The sequence below is a fragment of the Lampris incognitus genome, chromosome 1, assembly GCF_029633865.1.
Source record: "Lampris incognitus isolate fLamInc1 chromosome 1, fLamInc1.hap2, whole genome shotgun sequence".
NCBI classification, from domain to species: Eukaryota; Metazoa; Chordata; class Actinopteri; order Lampriformes; family Lampridae; genus Lampris; species Lampris incognitus.
The window spans coordinates 127,387,126-127,403,330 of NC_079211.1; the positions used below are offsets into that span (position 1 = coordinate 127,387,126).

The window sequence follows — 16,205 nt, forward strand, 5'->3', positions numbered from 1 at the left end:
CCACGTTTCAGCATATCAGCTCCCTATGCCCTCACGCCTCTGGGCGCACGCGCTGCCAATGGCCTCACGGTCTCACCATCCCACTTCTGACACCAGTGTAGCGAATTCGGGGGGGGGGCAGCCTGGGAACCGCCGCAGCCAGGACGCGAACCCGAGTCAAAAAAATTTCGTAGTCTGCCTTGGAGGCAAGTGCGGGAGACCAGGTTCGCGTCCCGGCTGCGGCGATTCCCGGGTGCCCCCCGAATTCGCTACATTGGTGTCAGAAGTGGGATGGTGAGACGTGAGGCCATCGGAAGCGCGTGCGCCCAGAGGCGTGAGGGAGCTGATATGCTAAAGTGCGGGGACGCGCTTCCCGAAGGAGGGGGTGGTGTAACGTGCACGGATAAATAGACTCGCTAGCCCTTGGCTAACGGGTTGGACTCTTAAGTCGACTGGTTAATGTTGTCGCCCATGATGCGGGAGATCCGGGTTCGCGTCCTGGCTGCGGCTGTTCCCGGACTGCACCCCCGAATTCACTACAATATATTTCACACGTCTGTAGCTCGAAAACAGACATAATAAACAACGGGTCATTTTTCAAGCTGCATACACGGATTATACTCTAACCCTAACAACTCGTCGTTTACACGAAGCTCCATGACATCGTGAAAGGCGGGTTTTCAGAAATGCTCGTTATAACCATCCAATTACATCACTGGAAGTTGACTCGGTTCATCTGGAAGCAACGTTTGAGAGAAACGTTTCATCATCATCCTCACCTGGATTAATTGAGCGTACATAAAAAATGATCCAATTACATATCCATTTGCATCTATATTAAGCTAAGATATTTCAACAGATTTTAAAAATTTCGCATGATTATTTGTGAGGATATTTCTGACCTTCTTTCCCCTGCAGCCATGTTACGCTGCCTTAGTTCACAAAGCACCCAGGGAATTTCCTTCTACTGCTCCGTTTGTAGTCTGCATCTGAAACCCCTCCGTTTGGAGGGCCACTGAGGGCTAAAGGACCCCTACCCCTCGATCCCTAAAACAAACGGGACACCCTATGCGGCCGAGCGCAAAACGGATGGCCTAAGCATTAGAATACACAGACACATTTCCTCTCTGAAGGAGACACAAACAGAAACCCTTAAAGAATGGTAATTTCGTCATGTAGACTGCAATAAATAGTATTAAAAACGTGTTGCAACACAATAGATTTGTGGATTAAAAGCCAGCTATTCCTGTGTGAACTGATGTCACTACACGGAGGACAAAAGTCCCAACTTCCCTCGTCTCAATCATCTGCTTCATCGAAGGCCACGCCAGTTGCTTGCCGCTTTCTGAAAAAAAAAACCAAGGGAAAGCGTTGTTATTGTATGTGTTTTTCCATTCAAAGTGGCGATAACAAAGCAGCTCATTTAAATAAAATACTACTTCTTGGATCCTGGGTTGATGAGGGAATCCCCCGGCAGCCGCTTCTTCACTGACACAGAGGGCCCTGTCCTCTGTCTCCTCGGTTCAAAATCTAAAACTACAAAGTCGTATCAGTTAGCTGTTGGAAATAATTTGTTATTATTAATAGTAATAATAATGCTCGACATAACCAACTCCACCTCAGGTTTTCTGCCACTAGAGGCAAAACATACCTGTGTGCCGCCGGGACTGATTTTTCTCTGGACTGACGGAAGGAGACCCTACTGATGGAAAAATGTAATTAATAAAAAAACAAAATTAGTACAGCACAGGAAATACAGTTAAGAAACGAATGAAATTTTCAAATTTTTTCAGCAGCCATAATAACAGTTACAAAAAACAAACAAAACACAGAATTTTGACAACCAAAAAGATACTGCAAAATGAAATGGTGGCCCACACTGGTCAGCATCACATGCGCTTCATACCTGCCTGCCTGTTTGAGGATTTAATGTAACAGTACAGTGTGCCATAACAACATAACCCCTCCCCTATCCCCACAACTGAACTCTGTGGTTGGCAGAGGGGGGGTGGAGAGGTGGAGAATGCAACACCTGCAAATGGTGCTGAGGGTTACAACGGCAAAAAGGATGCTACAATAAAACATCTCTCATTGGACTGACTGTGTCGCTGCCAGATGGGTTACCTGTCACATGCACTGCCAAAGTCACATTTACCATTTACAGCCAAGATTTATCAGCATTTGTTTTGTTGCTGGGGTTAATCTTCTACATTAGACACCAGTTTGTATACACATGGCATGATGTACATCTGGGTTTTTAATATCTACAGATGAACCAGAGGCAAGACCATTCAACTTAGTGAAAAACTTTGATCTAATACCGAGCAATTGTTGGATTCAAAGGGGCTGAAATAAATAGGGTGAGATGTTTTGAAGGATTTCATAGTCAGCATTGTCTGGTATCGTGTAGAGTCCCTGACTTCAGCAGCTCATTTTGGTCCCCTCTGCAGATGCTACTGAGCAATGCTGAGTACATAAGATAGCCGAGTTTGTACCAGTTCATATCAACATTGCATTGATCAGGAAAATGACACAAAATTATCATACAAGATTACATTTTTGTCAATATTGTGCTGCTTCCTTCAGAATATATTTGTATATACCTGCACCACCAGACTGAGACAGACAGTCTGCCATTTGGAAGAGCAGTTCTCTGAGTTCTTCTTTGGCATCTGGTTCCTCTAGCATGGAGAGATTCAGACTCAGGTCTCCTGGACTGGAGTCCACATGGAGCACCATGCTGGAGTCCTGCACAAAAACAGACACGCTCCCTGTACAGCAGGCAGACCTGCAGAAAGCATACATAATCAAGTCTTTAGCTCACAATTTGAATTGTATTACCCTTAAATCACAGATCAGTTCCGAAGGGCTTTAAATCAAATTATTTTTTCCAACATGTAAAAATAGAAGTGTCTGTGAATGTTCTCATTCATCCAGGTCATGGTTATCCAAAGGAGTTGAATCAAGTGCAACTGGACTTGGTATATATCCGTGAAAATAGAACAAAAGCAATGTAATGTGTGACACCCCCCCCATCTTATGATTTTTCATGGAAATGAGGAAAAACTCCAAAAAAATTATATGTGTATATATATTATCAGGATATAAACTGGGAGAAAGCTCTGGAAAAGCATTGGAGGAGGGATTCCTCTTCCAGAAAAGATAGGCATGGAATAGGTGCCGAGTGAACAGAGAAGACAAACAGAAGCGGACCTGCAACAGCCATTCAATGAGAAACTCAAAAGATTACACAAGTCGATGGGCTCACTGGCTCTTTAACAGCAAAAGCTCAACGTTGCCTTCATCAGAAGGTTGCAGTGGCCTGGTGTAACCTTAAACGTCTGGCCTACGTTGACTCCCTTATTAAATAACATTAGTGTCAGAGTTAAACCAGGGCAATTTGGTTTTGTAAGTACTGTACTGTGTGAGTGAGTCGTGCAAACCTGATTTTTACGATGCAATCCTCTGCAGATTTCAAGGCAAACCTCTGACTCTGAACAAAGAAACGACTAATATTAGAAACAACAAAACGGTTTCTATGCGACATCCAGTAAGACTTTTTTTTCTCGTAAAGAGTTAGACTTACAAGTTGACTCAATGTATCTTTGGTGAAATCTTTGCTCCACACACCAGTGGCGTCTGTCAAACTTACAGATTAACAAAAAACCTGGATGAAACGCACTGACCGATACTTACGTGTTAAATTCATTATATGAACGCTATTAATGTGAATTGTTCATTGGTATGAGACAAGCACAGCCCACTACTCACCACACGCGGTATATACCAGATTTCTGGCGTGTATAACATACGAATTTAGACTGGCTTTTTTTGTCTACAACGATGCAGTATGACGAGGTTTGAGTTCCCTCCATAGCTTTTATAGTTTGGCTGCACAACAGCAACCGACGTGCAGATGCTCTGGCAGCCGGACACGACTTCCTAAACAAGGGAACGTCCCAGTTCGGCTAAGAGACGAAACGTGAGTTTAGTTACATAGCGCAAATATTTAACGCTGCAAAGAAAGACGGTTTTTTTAATGCAGTTAAAGATAGCCCTATTAAAATAGTCCGGTTAAAATTTTTTAAAAAAAAATCCATTTATGCGTCAGTTAATAATTTATTTCAATGCTTTCTCGTTGCTCGATATTAGATATTCGCCCTGCTTTTTGTGTAATGGAACGTTTTAAATGCACTAATGTTGAACGCAACTTGTGTGCCATCATACGAACCGGTTACATTACGCAACACAACCGTTCAACGCGTACCACTTTCTGCTGGGCTTTTTGCATAATCTAATCCATTTTCTGATCGAATTTCATCCAATTAAAAATTATAAAAATAAAAGCACTAGATAATATCTGATTATTACGTAGCCTCCTAATGTGCCTTCGTGGCTTAAAATTATTAATTTGCCCTGCTTTTTGCGTATTGGAACATTTTAAGCGCGCTAATGTTGAACGCGGCTCTAAAAACCCGTAATAACGTACTCACGTAGTTTGAGTTGAACGTGAATGTGGGAGCTGCTCGAAACTGGTGAGTTTTTTGATAACGTTTGATCCAGAGTTTCTGAGCAGATGATAACAGATGGGATAGGCAATAAATTGGGACGCAGTCGTTTATCTGCACAAGTGTGATCAGTGTCAAGAGGAACACTTTTCATATGGAAAGCCGGCTAATATGTTGTCTGTTACATTAGCTAGCGTTAGCTACCAGATTATCTAGCAAAGTGAGTTCGGTGTAAATTAGCCAGGTTAAAGACGGATAAAATACAGTGTCAGAGTAACAGATTGAAACGTATTGTAAGGTATCGTAATAGAAGCATTAAACACCTGTAAAAAATCCTTAAAAAATGAATATTCCAAATAATGTTCTTCTGGCCAAACAGGCACGTTGTGATTGTTGGTAGACTGTAATAAATAGGAAGTATCGAATCAAATCAATTTTATTTGTATAGCCCAATATCACAAATTACAAATTTGCCTCAGTGGGCTTAACAGCAACACAACCTCCTGTCCTTAGACGCTCTCATCGGATAAGGAACAACTCCCTAAAAAAAACCTTTAACAGGGAGAAAAAATAGGAAGAAACCTCAGGGAGAGCAACAGAGGAGGGCTCTCTCTCTCAAGACGGACAGCGTGCAATGGATGTTGTGTTCACGCAATTTACATAATACAACATTGAAAGAGGATAACAGAATTATAATGGACATAACAGCTCAGTATAACAGCCATCAAGTAACATTAATAAATATTAGAAAGAATTACTGATAGGAACTATGCATGGTTAAATTTTTTTTATATCAGAATCAGAACACTTTATTCATCCCTGAGGGGTTCTATTACAGACACTCACGCTCTAATAAGAAAAAACTAACAAAATAACAAGAAAATAGAAACAAATGGAAACAAGAAAAACTGAAACAAATAGAAATAAAAGATAAAATAAGAAGTAGAAATAAGAACAAAATATAGTAACAACAAGCATGGTGCCCATAACACCCTATCTATACTACACTACCGCAGCACACAACAAGTAGCACAAATAAAACCAGACAGGGTAAAACAAGTCGAAGGGCGAGTCCAATGACCATTAACTCCCAAGTGTCTGACACTTTGAGCGAGGAGTTGTAAACTTTGATGGCCGCAGGCAAGAATGACCTCCTGTGGTGCTTTTTGCAGAATGAGTCTATTACTAAAAGTACTCCTGTGCCCAACCAGCACGTCGTGGAGTGGGTGGGAGACATTGTCCATGATGGCACATAATTTCAACAGCGTCCTCCTCTCAGAAACCTCCACCAGAGAATCCAGTTCCACCCCCACAATGTCACCGGCCTTGCGGTTAAAAGTGAAATTTGCATTGAGTTAATATAAACATGGAAAATTCTGTCCATCCAGCCATTATCCAAGCCGCTTATCCCAATTGGGGTCATGGGATGCTGGAGCCTATCCCAGCAGTCATTGGGCAGCAGGCGGGGAGACGCCCTCGACAGGCCGCCAGTCCATCACAGGGCCAACTTAGTCAATTTCATTCAGTCATTCATTTTCAGCCGCTTCTCCGGGGTAGCGTCGCGGTGGCAGCAAGTAGGGCAAGTAGGGCATTCCAGACGTCCCTCTCCCCAGCAATGCCCTCCAGCTCCTCCTGGGGGATCCCAAGGTGTTCCCGTGCCAGATTGGACATGTAATCCCTCCAGCGAGTTCTGGGTCTACCCCAGGGTCTCCTCCCAATTGGCCGTGCCTGGTAAACTTCCAAAGGAAGGCACCCAGGAGGCATACTAATCAGATGCCTGAATTCAATTTATCTAAATATTTCTTTTGGAGAGTTTTGTCTCCCAATATAGACGGGAGAGGTACACTTATTAGATTTTGTTCTAAGTCCTTCCATTTAGCTGGCTGTCTTGGACAGAAAAAAAAAGACATGGAAAATTGACAAATGCATTTGGAGCCACAGCATGCTCTTACAGCCTGTGATCTGTTACTTTTTCATTACCACCTGGCAAGTTTTGACTGTTTGGCTGGGTCTCATTCTGACTTAAACCCTTATCAATTTTATATGTTAGATGGTCCTACTACATCACAGTAACGGTATGCAGCAGAGGTGGGGATGGCTTGGAAATCAAAAACCCGAAATCTGCAGGTGTTCGACACAGAGCTGAGTGCTGATGCGGTGGAGTGGTGTCCTGTTCCACTGTGGTACAACATATTGGTGTGTGGAACATATCAGTTACAGAAAGGTCCAGATGGGGTGAGCGTACACATCTTCCGTCTAGAATGACTTCCAAATGTCAATGTTGATATTTGATTGTGCCTGACTGTTGATTTACTTGTGGCCCTTATTCATTCACAGGCGATGGAAGACAACGCCACTCCCACCCGGACTGGCCGTTTGTACCTGTTTGAATGTAACCAAGAGGGATCCATGACCCCACCTCTCACTGAGCTGCAGCGTATCAACACCCCGGCTATTTTAGATTTGAAATGGTTAGAATGATTCCAGCTGACATGGTTATCATGCTTTTTTCTCCCTAGCTTTGTCTCTCTTTTTTTTTTAATATCTAATATGTTCTCAGGTGCCATGTGCCTGTTTCAGAGAAGCCTTTGTTGGGCATGGCCACAGCCAGCGGGGAGCTCCAGTTGTTCACACTCGGTGAGAGTCAGGTGAGCTTAAAGGCTGTAGGGTAATTGCGATTAAGAGATTTTACTGTTCAAAATGGTTCTCATTTAGGTGGTGCTCTAATCCTGAGAAACTCTCAGTGAATGAGTTTATACCTTCCAGTGCCTTCCTCAAAGACACTGCGAGAGCATATTTCTCTTGTTAGATACACATAATCTAGTCTAGTGTAAGGATCAAACCTGTAACATTTTGATTACAGGCTAGTTTGCCCAACCACTAGAAGACCCCTCTGTCACCTTCTTCAAATACCCAATTTGCACTATTGTACACAATAATTCTTCCTCTCAATATGCATGGCTCATCCATGTACTTGTACGATACGCTTAAATGTCTGCCTCCGCTGTTTGCTAAGAGTGGAGGCAGCTACGTCTTAGAGATTTGACATACCTTGACTTATGTTAAACTAAATAAATTCAAAAGATCAAATTTTGTTTACAAATAATCTTAAATAACCTGACAGAGTATGAATCTCAGAGATTGGGATGACTGTGTACCCTTGCATGTGTTTACTATAGTTCATAGTTGATCATGTAGTGGAGAGTGAACCCTGCTCTCATTAGTGTCTTTATCCAGTAGGAAGCCCATTGGGGTCTTAAGTCCTTGACCAGTTTGGAAATGGGAGTTGACAGGTTGGCTTTGTCTTTAGATTGGTCCACAGGAAGAGGGGACAGGTAAGGTGACCTTTTTTTTTTTATGAAGACGAGCTACTGACAAAGACAATGGAATGGATTGGCTGGACTCACAATACTCTTGTCTCCTGTCTGCAGCAGTGACATGCGACTGGTGTGCAGTGATTCTGCAGGCTGCATCAATGTGCTCTGCTTTGGGGAGGCTAATCTGACAGCCATGTCACAGTGGAAAGCCCATAACTTTGAAGCCTGGATTGCTGCGTTCTCCTACTGGGACACACAGCTGGTTTACTCGGGTAACACTTCCTGATGACATTAGAAGCTTTGCTGTTTTAGGATACTGTCGTCTTTCCAAATACTGTGGCTAATCCACCCCACAAGTTTTTTTGACCTTGTTTGTCCACCTAAATCCACAATGTGTCTATAGGTATATCTTAACGTCTTTACTTTGCCTTATTAAGTATCTTGTTGACTTTCAAGTTTAATCATGGGGATTGGCATCTTCATGTTTGAGTGACAGGCTTCTTCTTTCTTTATCTCCAAGTTTGTGAGCTAATGTTTAACTTGTTTTGCATGTTTTTAGATTAATTGAGATATTACCCTCCTGTGTCTGTCTGTGTTTTTATATGAATGGGATGCACTAGGTGGGGATGACTGCGAACTTAAGGGCTGGGATCTTAGGATCGGTTCCTCCTCCCCTACTTTCACTAGTAAGAGGTGAGAGATGCTGATAGAGGTGTTGGCATGATTCATATCTGTTTTAGCAAAATATGTTGATTTATATCTATAAAAAAAACATGCTTAAATACAATCTCCCATGTATTTTCTTTTGAAGGCACTCAATGGGTGTATGCAGTATACACAGTAACCCACATCGGGAGCACATCTTAGCTACAGGAAGGTAATCTCAGTGACTGAACTCCATGTGTTAATGGTTAATGTACCATATCGTAAGATTGACCTGTAGTATTTTTCATGCTGCACCATCACTAAAAATCCAATCTTATGTTTTCTTTTCTTAGCATGTTAGCATTAAATGCACACTGTGTAAAATGAATAGCTTAGTCTAAGCGTGGTTGCCCAGTGGTTAGCACTGTTGCCTCACAGCAAGCAGGTCCTGGGTTCAAACTCCAGGCCATCCCATATCCTTTCTATGTGGAGTTTTTTTTTTTCCCCCAAGGTTATTTTTATTGGATTTTAAACAACAAGCAATACTTACAAAGATTTTAAAACAAGTGCATGATATGTCAGATTTACATGATATAAAAATGATATAGGAACATAACAATCTTATCCCCAATCACCCCCACCCCCACCCCACTAGCCCCATTTACAAGCCAGGATGCGCTATGTAAGGGGGTATATCTCGTCCCTGGAGTGAAACAGGAAAGTGCTTAAAGTCAGGTTTAGGATTTAGAAAAGAAAGAAAAATAGGTAAGTCAGTAAATGGAAGATGGGGGGGGGGGTTTAGAAGCTGGTAGACCTTCACAGGTTGTATTACTGACATAAATCAACAAAAACAAAAAGGAGAAGAGAATGGGGCAATAATTCTTTAGTTTGGCTGGAGATTCTTAAAGTATTCCAGGAAAGGTCCCCACACCCTTTGGAACTCGTCCTTGGAGTTACAGACACTCCACTCTGTGTGGAGTTTGCGTGTTCTCTCTGTGTCTGCGTGGGTTTCCGCCAGGTGCCCCGGTTTCCTCCCAATACTCCTGTCTGTGCCCCCTGACCAAGGCATGGCAAAAAGACCTGGAGTTGGTCCCCGGGTGCTGCACAGCGGCTGCCCACTGCTCTTAGCTATATGGCTAGGATGGGTTAAATGCATGAAATGAATTTCCCCACAGGGATTAATAAAGTATATCTTAATCTTCTTCCCACAAGACTCTCAACAGATGTAAAAATATGTTGGAAGAATGAACCTCTAGTCTTTTAATTGGCTTTTTGCTGTATATTTTTTATGCATGTTAATATATTTTAAAGGTTATGAAATATTTCCTACCTTATATCTTGAATCCATCCCACCCTTATTAGATACTTTGAATGACTAGGGGGATAGTTGCTCTATGTAATTTTTGCACTAATAGGCCAGTCTTATAGGAAGATCAAGTGTCCATTTTAAACAAGAAAGTAAGTCTTGACAATGTCTTTCTTAACAGAAAGGCAGTGTGTTTGTTGTCATATGATCCATCTCACTCCACATTTGTAAATTAGCATTTTGTCAGTATGTTCATGTGGTACCACAATTTCTGAAGCTAGATATTTCAGGTCTGCTCCACCTCCTCCTTACTCAACACAAGTTTGTTATAAGCACTACTTATCTATGATTGCCTTTGCCTTGCATTACTTTTTTGCCATGGTCTTTCTGTAGTTGTGAGGTTACAGAAAAACTCAGTGAGTCAATGAGTGTATGAAGCTGTAGCTATGCATGTAGGGTGGGATATTTGCCTGTATGTAGCAGCCTTACAGTGTACCTTTCAAGCAGCAATGTACAGCTAATTTATTCCGGCATCTCATTTCTCTGAGATATTCATGGGAATCTATGCGGTTCTGCTTCTCCAGCTATGATGAGCAGGTGCTGCTGTGGGACGGCAGGAACATGCGGCAGCCGTTCAGCGAGAGTTCCCTTGGTGGTGGCGTATGGAGACTGAAATGGCATCCAGTCCACGAGCACCTGCTATTGGCTGCCTGCATGCACAATGACTTCCATATCCTTCACTGCCAGCAAGCCCTTGGTAAGTGTGAGGGCAAAGATTAGGCCTAGGTTTGCTCAAAACTAATCTGAAACCTGTTGGGTGAGGTACATGGCGTTGGGCACTTTAGTTTGAATTGCTACAGTTGCTCTTCTTGTTGGCTGATGCTTGTGCAGGGAATGGACCAACTGTTTATAATTTATGACCGTGTTGCCACTAAAAGAAAAATCATACATGTTCAGTCAACCATACTTGGATAGTTTAAAAGTATCCAGTTGAGCTTCCCTTGGTAACAGCTCTGTTTTGTTTACATTGTTTCTCAACAAAACACATTGTGTGTGTCCTTGAGGTCTAGCAAACAAAACATGTTGAATGCAGCCTTTTTTTTGGGGGGGGGTGTTTTTAAAGCTGCATTGTTTACATCAGCTTGCAAACTTCTCCTTTTATCAGCGGATACATCTCACTTACGCCACTAACTGTCAAATTGCCTCACAAATATTTAAGCAATTTCTTTCTTGGTCTTTTTGTTTTGTTAGAACATGTGATACAAACAATTCAGAGACCCACTTTTCTTACACCCTGTCCCAAATGACAGCCTAAACCCTGTGGTCCTCCAAGTCTGCTCTTTGGTGATTTCAAGAAGGTGGGACCCTGTGATGCATTAGTTCTCAAGACTGCATCTGTAAAAAAAAAGCGAGAATTGGGACACCCTCATATCCATGCACTTCTAGCATGGAGACGTGAATTTCAGTCTTTTCTAAGCCTTTTTCCTCTTTCATCAAAACAGGAAGCACAAGATCACATTACAGCATCTTTTATGAATTTATTATTTACTTTTATATGTGAGATGTGATGGCAAAATTAGGTTATCGGACTATATCAAAAATCATTCTAGAAAGTTTTTGCCTGTAACTGCTCAAAGACAATTAGAATCAATAACGATTGACTAAAATCATATCTAAGTTGCATCACTGCCCCGACTATTGCAAAGTAGTCTGAGATATTTCTTTATAGAACTCCCTATGGAGAATTTGAGCCATTTCACACTGAAGCAGGAATGCTACCCCCAGATCCATTTCCCTTTCGATATGCCATTAGCTATAACTGGTCATTGCCAGGAGTTTTGAATGATAGACCATCATTAAGTGCACAACGACGCAGGCTTTGCCAGAGGCCACATCAAGGGCTCATTGGGGGCACTCATGAGCAGCCTTTTGAAGCACAAAATGAGAAATGGGACACCTTATGGCCTCATGGCCCTTGCAGACATGTGGAAATGAAGACCGTGAGGACCACAAGTGTGCCGTTTGGGACAGGGCCTTACTGTGCTCTGTAGTACCACTAGTGGTCAAAAACTCCATTGGATACTTTAAAAAAGTTTTTTCAACCATATCAGTAATTAGACTTCAGCTGTTGTGAGCAGTCATATATTTGAAGCCGGCTGTTGCATTTGTCTTCTTCCAGAGGGTGGCGGAGGAGTTTGCTCCATTTTGGGCTCCTACATCCTCCACAACTCCCTGGCTTACGGAGCAGACTGGTCCCGAATGTCTCTGAATGACCCACCTCCCTACTCCCCTCAGACTGCAGAACCAAAGCAAAGCTACTCGGAAAGTAGAGGACACTTGAGGATTCAATACGAATCTCCTACCGCCAGTTTTGACACGTCGTTGGAGGATGATACTGGAAACTACATCCCTGAGACTGTCACACCTCCCTCCACCAGCTCTTCTGCAGGTCCGACCCTTAAACAAACAGGCGATGCCCCCTCACTGTCCTGTCTGCTTGCTAGCTGCTCTTTCTATGACCATATGCTACATGTGTGGCGCTGGGACTGGACTCCTGGTGAGGCCTGCATCACTGCTAAAGCTGACAACGAAAGAGGGTCCGTAAGCTCAGAGCCACTGTGACCTGGCTTCAAGCACCAGCCAAGTTGATAACATGGAGAAATATTAAATTATAAAACTCACAGAAAAGCAGATTGTAGTCTAGAAAAGCTTGTTGGTACCAAAGTTTATATTAAAAACAAAAAGATTTTCTACTGGGGGGGGGGGGCTATAACATTGGAACAAGCTGCCTGAGGAAATGCAATAAGTACACTATCTTCAAGGAAATAATCAAGAAATTGCTTTTATGCACTGTCTTGCTGTCATTATGCTGTAGTACTTTAATCCATTTCATAAGAGTCCAGTGTTGCTTGGGGTGGGGTTCTAATATTTCTGAGTTCTCTTTAATATGCACTGGGCGATTATGGATTCTGTTTGATTTTTAAGGCATTTTTCTTTTATTCTGCAGCATTGTTACACCAAGAAAATATAACTGTAATGGTTACTATAAAGACCTTATTTGAAATTTTAAACAAAAAATAAACCAGCACCAGCATTAAGTACCTCATAGTAATGGGTGAGAGAGCTTTCCTTTTTTATGTACCTCATAGTAATGGGTGAGTGAGCTTTCCTTATGCTATACTTTCATCATCCTCAGAATCAAGTTGACCTCATAATGCTCCAGGGGTTGGAGGGCAGTTCAATTCCCAACAGCACACCTGACATTAGTAGGGTACGACGTCTCAGGTTGATGGTTGCCAACATTTTAGCCTTGAACTGTAATGTTAATCTCCAACCACCAGGTTATTCTGCTGCCTGCGCCCATTATAAACCATGTAGTTAAACTGCCTGCATTTGTGGATTTATATTACAACTCCCAATGAGCAAGCCATAACCAGTTTTACCTTTATATATTTTAAGAAATTGTCCTCCTCTGTGCTATTCTGTAGAAATCTAGAGCTTTTCCTAATAGGAATTGATGGAGCATCAACACAGTAGTCCATAAAATTTGCCTAGTGTGATCCCACCAAAGCCACGTTTACAGTTGTGACAATCTGATCAATATCGGCAAATGCTGATGTAGAGGTGAATATCTTACTTTAACAAATGTGAGAACATTGCTTAGTCAATGGCACCTATGCTGTAGTTTTTATAATTTATGACTGATTATTAGCTCTGATTTAAGCAAGTTAATGTAATGAAGGAAAGTGTGTTGCCGGTAGATGAACACTGCAAATGAAGAGCAGTCAGATATGAGAAAATTCTGGTCTTACGTTGACAATGAACCAAAAAGTAGCTGACACAATTGTTATTTATTTCTGTACTGGTTTTAGTAATTTAACAAATATAGCCCGATATTAATTGTCTGCAAAAGTCCTGACCACTGAGGGGACAGTGATTGGCTAACCCTTCTGAAAACACTTGGTAGTGATTATTTAACGCACAAAGTTTTTGGGGTACAGTTTAAATAGCTTTCCTTCCTGTGTCTTTTCAAAACCATATTTTTCCAGCTGGTTTTTATCAAAAGTGCCTTCTTCAAAGTCCTTCTTTATCTGTGGGGCCACAACCTCGGCAAACAGACTCTCTGCGGTGAGGGGCGGGTCGGTTCCATCAGGTGTACGGTATGACACATAAGGTTTGAGTTTGAATCCTTCCAAGTTAGGCACCACAAACTCAGGAATCATAGCTGGTATAGTTACAAATTTGCTGCTTGCTAGCCTCAGTCCGGGGGGCCTTGCAGTTCTTCCTTTGTTGTGAGTCCTTGCACCACGCTTGCTAGTGAATTCAGCTGTCCGGTCTGCTCCTCTGACAAGACCTCTTGCCAGCGCTGATAATACACCCATGGCACCTTAATTTTTCACCTGGAAGAACAGAGAAAACCTATGAAGAAATCCGACTGTTAAAAACGTTCCTTACTGGTATAGTATCATATACAATGACAGTGCATTTAAATCTCACTTGAATTATTGCTTAAAGTGGCTCTGGAGACTTGAATTGTTAAAAGGATTTGCCACCACACCCTCATTTCAACTCTTTTTTTAAGAATTCACTTTCATGGATTTTAAGGACATTTTCTATGACTGCTTGGATTTACATGACAGCTGTTGCACATGAAAGGCCATTTTTTTTAGTATTAACTATCAGTCTCTAAATGAACTGTAATTTTAAGCTGGTCACTGAACATATCGCCCAAACTTCAAGCACTGATGTGCAATCTCAGCTAAAACCATTTAAACTGCAATCTCGACAGGCAAACACCATTTCTACCCACGTTTTCCATGACCTCAATGTTTCCCAGACATTAAATTAATTATTATTTTCCAGGTATTTTCCATGCTTGGAAAATAGTAAATACATTCTAGGTTTTGTAGGACACTTGGGAATCCTGGTAATTTTAGTTTCATACATTTATATGCCTGATGTATCATTCCCACCATCCGTCCATCCTTTATCTACACGCACTTCATCCAATTCAGGGTCGTGAGTGCCGGACTCTATCCTGGCAAGGCATTGGGTAGGGGGCAGGGAGATGCCCCAAGCAGGTCACCAGTCTATCACTGAGGTCCACACATACAATCACTCATATTATTTACACCAACATGCAATTTATAGACTCCAATTCCCTTTGCATTGCATGTTTATGGATTTTTGGGAGGAAACCCACGCAGGGTTTCAGTCGCTACAATGACTACCACGCCACCCAAGCCTGATCTACTGAGGCAATTTAATCTTGATAACTACCAAATGTCAGACCGGAAGCGTCTCTGGATCAGGTTAACTGTTGTAAAGCTAAATTTTGTGAATGACATGCAGCGAATAACTAGCTTGCTTTCAGATCGCAAACAACCGGGGAGCTAACCAGCTAGCTTAGCTGCCAGTTTAGCGTCACTAACATGATGATTCATTTAACTTATAAATGGCAACATTTATTTACCATAATATAATTACAAATTGATCATTATTCAACGGTGTCTATTTTCACTTAGGACTCCAAAGTCGATCACCTCACCTTCAGCGTACGCTCTGTTCCCCTTGCGGCAATTTCAATGTATCACTTTTAAATAAAACTGTTTGTGATTGGTTGAGATGTGAAGCCGCGCAACGAATCAAAATTCGATATACTGGCAGCGAACCGTAGTCAACTGACGAACAACAAGACATGAAAGGTTAGAACAAAAACTTTGACACAAGAGGTACGTCGAAAATTTGTTTTGATTACTCTGTATTTGTCTTAACGCGTATTAGACTCTGTCATTTAAAACTTGCTCGTTCAACACATTTGTAACGAAAAATACAAGAGTCCGTGTAGCGGTCGGTATGCTTTCACTCTGAAGAACACTGGGATTTGGTTTTGTGCAATTGAAAATAAACTTGATTCAGGTTTACTTGCAGTCAGCTGATTTAATGAGAGTATTGGGTAATTCAAAGACGCATTGGTTTACGATCGGTCGTTTAAACAACTGCGAGAGTACTGAATTATTTTGCCTAATGCCTTTTTTGTTTATCTGTTCATAGTAAACTCAACATTACATGACGGTGCGTGAAATTGATCCAGCAAAACATGCAGCCAAGCCCATAAATCTAAACACATGCACTACACGTTGAAAACGAGCTAAGCGAACTCGTCCCGCGTTCTCATCGATAAGCATTTCTACACCGCATATCACTGTATATGTAAGTGATTTTCTCCATTGCAGCGCAAGTGCATTCAGGTGTGTCAGGTTGCAGTCATGCAGAGTTAATGAGAATAGCTTCTTAAAGGCACTTCAGTTTCCTAACACTGAGCTGTAACCACGTTTTCTTTTCACTTGTGTAGGATCTGCACACTTCAAATAATAATAGGGTGATATTTAATGATCTGATGAATAATGTTAGATAGTTACAGTAATAATTTGATGATAATGATGAAGT

The 16,205-nt window shown here is 41.8% G+C and overlaps 4 protein-coding genes across 8 annotated transcripts in view; 2 read left to right on the forward strand and 2 right to left on the reverse strand.

Annotated features, from left to right (window-relative positions):
- Positions 1-927: 927 nt before the first annotated feature.
- paxx (PAXX non-homologous end joining factor) lies at positions 928-3,854 on the reverse strand. 2 transcript variants are annotated; one of them, XM_056294619.1, is made up of 7 exons: positions 3,751-3,854; positions 3,566-3,626; positions 3,423-3,472; positions 2,583-2,767; positions 1,631-1,678; positions 1,419-1,515; positions 928-1,324 (listed from the first exon to the last, which is right to left on the reverse strand). In XM_056294619.1, exons 1-7 carry the CDS (start codon positions 3,852-3,854, stop codon positions 1,279-1,281), a joined length of 591 nt encoding a protein of 196 aa, XP_056150594.1. In that variant the 3' UTR covers positions 928-1,278. The 2 variants fall into 2 exon arrangements, with proteins under 2 accessions (XP_056150594.1, XP_056150586.1); XM_056294611.1 differs by having other exon boundaries at positions 1,631-1,681.
- A 588-nt stretch (positions 3,855-4,442) lies between these two features.
- On the forward strand, positions 4,443-13,442 carry dph7 (diphthamide biosynthesis 7). Its single transcript, XM_056287845.1, has 10 exons — positions 4,443-4,514; positions 6,538-6,722; positions 6,825-6,958; positions 7,048-7,135; positions 7,728-7,822; positions 7,919-8,076; positions 8,425-8,497; positions 8,616-8,681; positions 10,340-10,512; positions 11,935-13,442. Exons 2-10 carry the CDS (start codon positions 6,582-6,584, stop codon positions 12,375-12,377), a joined length of 1,371 nt encoding a protein of 456 aa, XP_056143820.1. The 5' UTR covers positions 4,443-4,514; positions 6,538-6,581; the 3' UTR covers positions 12,378-13,442.
- A 127-nt stretch (positions 13,443-13,569) lies between these two features.
- Positions 13,570-15,341, reverse strand: mrpl41 (mitochondrial ribosomal protein L41). Of its 4 annotated transcripts, XM_056293444.1 has the most exons (3): positions 15,304-15,331; positions 14,701-14,851; positions 13,570-14,155 (listed from the first exon to the last, which is right to left on the reverse strand). In XM_056293444.1, the coding sequence occupies exon 3, from the start codon at positions 14,135-14,137 to the stop codon at positions 13,730-13,732; it is 408 nt and encodes a 135-aa protein (XP_056149419.1). In that variant the 5' UTR covers positions 14,138-14,155; positions 14,701-14,851; positions 15,304-15,331; the 3' UTR covers positions 13,570-13,729. The 4 variants fall into 4 exon arrangements, with proteins under 4 accessions (XP_056149419.1, XP_056149403.1, XP_056149411.1 ...); XM_056293428.1 differs by lacking the exon at positions 14,701-14,851 and having other exon boundaries at positions 15,304-15,341; XM_056293436.1 differs by lacking the exon at positions 14,701-14,851 and having other exon boundaries at positions 13,570-14,174; positions 15,304-15,340.
- A 107-nt stretch (positions 15,342-15,448) lies between these two features.
- Positions 15,449-16,205, forward strand: part of pnpla7b (patatin-like phospholipase domain containing 7b) — a 57,924-nt gene continuing 57,167 nt past the window's right edge. The window contains exon 1 of the mRNA XM_056273449.1: positions 15,449-15,487. The gene's annotated coding sequence lies outside the window, so the exon portion shown is untranslated. The remainder of the gene's footprint in view (positions 15,488-16,205) is intronic.

Excerpts from the sequence above, each read along its gene's own strand:
- paxx (XM_056294611.1), bottom strand. The coding sequence starts at position 3,854 with ATGGAGGGAACTCAAACCTCGTCATACTGCATCGTTGTAGACAAAAAA. Across the intron at positions 3,627-3,750 it reads TCTGGTATATACCGCGTGTG|TTTGACAGACGCCACTGGTG; the intron begins GTGAGTAGTGGG and ends TTAATCTGTAAG. Across the intron at positions 3,473-3,565 it reads AAGATACATTGAGTCAACTT|AGTCAGAGGTTTGCCTTGAA; the intron begins GTAAGTCTAACT and ends TTCTTTGTTCAG.
- dph7 (XM_056287845.1), top strand. The coding sequence starts at position 6,582 with ATGGCTTGGAAATCAAAAACCCGAAATCTGCAGGTGTTCGACACAGAG. Across the intron at positions 7,823-7,918 it reads TCCACAGGAAGAGGGGACAG|CAGTGACATGCGACTGGTGT; the intron begins GTAAGGTGACCT and ends TCCTGTCTGCAG. Across the intron at positions 10,513-11,934 it reads TCACTGCCAGCAAGCCCTTG|AGGGTGGCGGAGGAGTTTGC; the intron begins GTAAGTGTGAGG and ends GTCTTCTTCCAG.
- mrpl41 (XM_056293428.1), bottom strand. The coding sequence starts at position 14,137 with ATGGGTGTATTATCAGCGCTGGCAAGAGGTCTTGTCAGAGGAGCAGAC.